The following is a 5,576-nucleotide window of genomic DNA, read 5'->3' as shown; positions in this document are numbered from 1 at the left end:
ATGAAGTGTCGCTACTTCCTGATGCTGTGGGTTTCCTTTGTCTGCACGGTACAGGCCGATGCACCGAAAGTGAGTTCGAATCTGTGGTCATTGCCACCGTCAGGCGATCCTCTGTTATGCAATCGTAATCGAACTCACACGTAATGGTTCGAATTGTGACTGAAGTGGCATCACTTGCACAACCGAACGTAACCTTGCGAGACAAACGAGCCCCCAAACTTTCGGTCAAATTCGGTTTTGCTTTTACTTCATTTCAGAGAGATTGTGTTGCTTGTAATAGGCACTTTGATTAACACGGCATACGGGTTTATTAAACCTAAAGCACCTAAACCACACGCAACGGTTCCAAAAATTGGAATCAACCTTGGCACTGGTAAACTGAGACAGCATTGGAATCGGTCGATGGGTTGGCCAATCTTCATAATAATGAGACCCTCCACAAAGCCACTCACCTTGACCAACGGTTGGGTGATAGTGACGTTTAGATACTTCTTTAACGACCAATAGTTTGCATTTTCGGCGTTATGATGTTGCTCTCGTTTGGCATCAGTTAATTTTTCCCATGGCACGTGAGGTGTTGAATCTCAAATTGGTAATTTACAGCATAATGAGCCCAAGAACACGTAAGGTGCATGTGTTTTCCCAAATACGTCATACTGCATGTTTTGTGTTTTATTTCTTCAACTCGTTTATAACAGATTACGAAATAGTAGAGGACCTCTCATAAAGGTCCCGTGATGTTGAGTCACTGCCTCAAGTTAATGACCTTATGCTGCCCTATTTATTGCTTGCCAAAATCGCTCTGGCCCCCGTGCTTCTGGCAGAAATTGCAACGCATTGCATAACCAGAAGGGTTTCGTGATCGTCTGGACGAAGAAGATAAGTGCAATGCACATTGAACGCAATGTTCCGACGGGGCTCGGTGTACGAAGAAAATAGGCATGGCAGAGGGCAAGTTTCGAGTTTACACATCTCCGGTACAGCTTCGACACCGAAAGTTTGCGTGGTGTCTGCAACTGGGGAGAGAGCTTCTTTATTGGACGCGGAGTTTATTGGAGAAAGAGAAAAACTAGTTTTCGTTGACCAATCACAAATGGTCAAGACGGGTAATGTTTGTTGCTTCAAACCGGTCACGACTGGATTGACATCCTTTATATGTACCTTTTGGCTCCTTTCCTTTTTATCCTTATAAATGCCACCAGTAAAGTTTCCAATTGACTCGTTTCCACAGAAGCGATGCCTCAGCAAACCGAACATCTCGAAAAAGGTGGACATGGTAATCCACCAGTGCCAGGAGGAGATCAAATCGAGCCTGATCGAAGACGCACTAAAGATCTACACCGCCGAGAGTGCACAGTGGCACGAGCGACGAAAGCGTGACAGCGAATCGCACGACTTCTCCCATCCGACGATTGTTTCGCACGAAGACAAGTGGATTGCAGGAGTAAGAATCCTGTCAGTCCTGCCGCCCGAAATACCATAACCTATTCCTATTCCAGTGTTTGATGCAGTGCGTGTACCGTAAGAACGACGCCGTCGACAAGAACGGGTGGCCAACGTTGGATGGGTTGGTGAATCTGTACACGGAAGGTGTACACGAGCACGGGTTCTTCATGGCTACTCTGCGAGGCGTCGATCGCTGTCTGAAGGGCACATCAAAGAAGTATCAGATTAAACGGAACGATTTAGCGGGTAAGCTTGCCAAAGGTGTCCAAACTGTGCGTCCAGAGCTAGGATCTTAATGTTGGTTTTACCTAATTTAGAAAACTTTGAGCAGTGTGAAGTCGCTTTCGACGTGTTTGACTGTATCTCGGATATGATCACCGATTACTGTAGCGATCGATCCCAGCACTGACTAACGGAGGATGGTGCTGGTGACAAGAGAGCGGGTGGGATTGGTGCTTTATGTGATGTTTTTAATTTTACAAAAATAAGTAACACTTGGAAGTCAATAAAAACTGTGTAAAACCCACATTTAGTTTGTGAATAAAATAAACTACTTCCAATATGAAATGAGTTAAAATGGTTTACATTATTAGTATGTGTGTAAGAGATTCAGTAAAAAAGTAAGCAACAAAAGACGCCCGCTGACACAGTATTTTAATTATGTAATGACATTACTTTCCTGTGTTTAACTGGTTCCTTATGGCGGTTATGCAAATGAGCTGTTCTGCATAAACTGAACAATGGAGTACATGGTGCGGAAGGTCATTGGTAGCCACAAAATATGAATTAATTTCAACAGGGTCTGTTTTTCAAATTCAGCGTGTTAAACTGTGCGCGAATTTTTGAAACGCATTTTTCTGATTACGATAAGTTTACAGCAGATAGAGCACAGAAAAGATTCGAAACTGTCACAAAAAGCGTACAACAGGAAATTAAGGCAATTTGTCAAGAGTTTCGTCAGCTGGGCCTTAGACCTTCTCCGAGCTGGGAATTATGGCGCCTAGAAGGAAACGGAACACATTACAACTCTTTCACTTCCTCAGCATTGGACTTCAGGGACGGCAGCACGGTAGAAACAATGGGTTCTATCCTCCAAATGGACTAGTTACCTAGTGCCCACCGAAACACTATGCGAAAGATGACTGACTGCAGTCACGTCCACAACACTAAGCGCCCACCCCAGAACATTCATTGTTACCACCCCCAGCAAACGCAGCAGCAGGGTCACCAGCAGCCCCAAAAGATGTCCCGGCCTAACGGTTTGTCGCGCTCTATCGTTCGAGTCTGTCTGAGAACAGTACGACACCGCAGCCCGGCAGATTTAGACGATAAAGATCGATTGTTTTTAATTATCCAATTATTTTCTTCCGCTGTTTCTCAGCGGGGGTTTCGGAGTCGGACCTCGAAGATGGCGACAAAGTTTACTGTCGTTTCTTACACAATTCGGTTACTCGGCGTGTACTCAAAAGAATCTTACAAAAGAATCTTACAACTTACAAGAAAGCTGCTGCGTATGAAGCTCTGCAAAGTATTCTTAAAAGTGATCATATCGATGCCACGTGCATGGTAGAATACATTTTTCATGAGCAACGCTTATTCAACATGCTCTCACCTAGTTATTAGCGAACCAATCTGTTTTAATCAAAATGAGAAATCACAGAATTAATCATTTCCTTCATTTCCACCGATATATCGCTAGGGCTTAGTATCGTACGCAAATCAAACTCACGGCGATCAGCACGCACACAAGAGGATCGCGTGGAAGTAACGCATCCTTTCCACTTAATGGAAGGTTCATTATGGATCACCCATTCCTTAACACTGTGAGCATAAACCAACAAACAACTGAGCTGGCGCTACTGGCCACTGGCTGGGTCAATAATGTGGCCAGCTATTAGCGCCTGCAGGGAAGATTGATGGGACAAACAATACGAACTAATAATTACCCCGAGACCATCTTGGACCATACTGCGACGGAAACGAGCTTCCAAGTTGAAGATCGTTGGTAGGTTCCTCGCCGTTCGCGCGATGCCGCGCGTCCGGTACGACTCCGGGTGTCTGCACGACGCTCGGCTCTATCGTGGTAGGATCGCTACCGTTGCCATAAATCATTACCCAGTTGGATGCTAACGAACCCGGCGACGGATGCCGGCACCCCACGAGGGGTAAGGTCACACCGGCGGTCAGCCACGCGCGCTGATGCTCCGGAGTCCGGATGAAGGATTCGCGGGTGTGTTGTAGGAGTAAGCGCCCCAACACGAACCGCTTCCGGAGCTGGCTCGTGAAAATTTGCCTGTCCCGCCGGGGCCATTGTTCGGTCAATTATGGGGGAGTTGGATTTTTGGAAGAATTTTGCATAATGGCGCAGAAATTTCGAATCAACACGGCACCGGCCACCATCGTGTGTGGCAGACGATCAATCATTTGAGCCTGCGCGGCCGGTGAAGAAGGAAATCCTGCCAAAATAATCTGACACCACCTGTAGTGAGGCCCGCGCGCTAATGGAGAGGTGTTAGTCGTGCGGGTTTCGGTGGGGCGGCCATGTTCAGCCACCGGCAGCGCAGACAGGTTGTGTGGCCCCCGGGGGGAGGCTTCATCGCGATCGTGATCGTAGAAACAATTGAAGGGAACGCCCGGCAGCCCCGTCATAATGAGGCTGTCCTTGACTTGTATCTCTACTGGAATGCTGGAAGCAGGTGGGCGAGGTGTATAAGATTCAGGTCTTCGGGCGGTCAGCGCCGGCCGCCGACCGACGTTTCGTGCGATTCGTTCATCATGCGCCGAACACACCACTCCACCACCGCACATCAGCGGAGTCGACGGAAGGCTCATACACGATGATGACGGTCCATGATGATCTGCCGACGTCGCGGGGAAGATCGGGCCCATCTCTAGAGCCCATCATTAAAATGCGAGACTGTTGAAAGCTCCGGTTTACTACAAACTCTTCGTCCGGGATGTGGTGCATACGCATCAGTCGTAATGGCATGTAATAAAATTGTTCCAAAAGTTTTTTTAATTAAAAAGCTGGAAAATTTCTGTTTTACAGAACGAAAGGCAATTCAATCACAAATTCCTGCTGCAGTTATCGTTTTGTTTTCTGTCGCTGCGAATATCGGAATGAATGATGTCCGACGTAAACGTTCGTTTAATGGAAACCTCGTGCCAGACTCTGCATCGTTGGCCTCAAACATGCCGACGGCACCCCAAGCCCAGCGTGAGTTGCCCAAGTGTAGGAGCATAAAGATAATGTTTTATGAATCAAATCACCTCCGTGCTTGATCACTGTTTGCTTCACCGGGTTTGCAGGCCTCTGGCAACATGTCTTCCACACATGCGCCACCCATAATGGTCCCTCAAGCAACACTACACAAGAAGAAACTCTCGGTCGGTTCTGGCAGAACGGGCCGAACGGTCCGCTCTCGTGTGCGATAAACCCGAAAAGATCGATATCGAGCAGCGAGATTCCATTGTTTGTTGGCAGCGCGCCGCACGCGGCACATAAAACGCGTCATAGAGCCATCCAATCAACACGCATGCGCATGCGTTTTGCGTCCCACCGCACCGTCCCAGCTCCGAATCTAAAATCTTCGAAACGAGGCGGGAAAATCGGAACGGGGCCGGGTTAGGTCGAGGAAGCGCGCCGTCGGCGACAGCAATCTGCCGAGAATCTAGCGGCCTCCCACCCAGCGTCGGAGCGGGTGGCATCGTGTTATTATTATTGTTTCGCTCGGCTGTTTGCGTTCTTTTCGTGTTTCCCTCCATTTTTTGCCGTTTTGTTTGCTTAATTTTTCGGCGGAAAAGCGCCATTAACGGAGCCCGGTTGGGCTCGCGGCGGTGGACGGGCTAAAATGTATATAAAGAGGTACGGATTTTCGCCGCCACGAACAGTGTGAGTTTGACTTCGCGAGCGAAACCCTATAACAACGGGGGAAAACGCGAGTTGAGTGCGGGCCCAGCAGAAGGTGTGAGATTCAAACCCGAAAATGGATTAGCTGAGCAGCGACCTCGTGAACCGACAGTGATAAGCCATTCAACGGTGTGTGACTTCTGAAGGATATAGGACAAGTGTTTCGTTAAAATACTCAAGGAATTTAAGACCAGTGCAAGATCTGAGCGATCCATTAGCA

General features: G+C 47.9%; 1 protein-coding gene across 1 annotated transcript; it reads left to right on the top strand.

Annotated features, from left to right (window-relative positions):
• On the top strand, positions 1-1,855 carry LOC128267188 (general odorant-binding protein 70). Its single transcript, XM_053003976.1, has 6 exons — positions 1-69; positions 604-623; positions 730-811; positions 1,232-1,444; positions 1,500-1,692; positions 1,764-1,855. The coding sequence occupies exons 1-6, from the start codon at positions 1-3 to the stop codon at positions 1,853-1,855; spliced, it is 669 nt and encodes a 222-aa protein (XP_052859936.1).
• The last annotated feature ends 3,721 nt before the right edge of the window (positions 1,856-5,576 follow it).

Source organism: Anopheles cruzii, chromosome 2 (assembly GCF_943734635.1).
Source record: "Anopheles cruzii chromosome 2, idAnoCruzAS_RS32_06, whole genome shotgun sequence".
NCBI lineage: Eukaryota > Metazoa > Arthropoda > Insecta > Diptera > Culicidae > Anopheles > Anopheles cruzii.
Note: the sequence above shows the minus strand (reverse complement) of the source record. Positions and strands in the feature narration are given on the sequence as shown.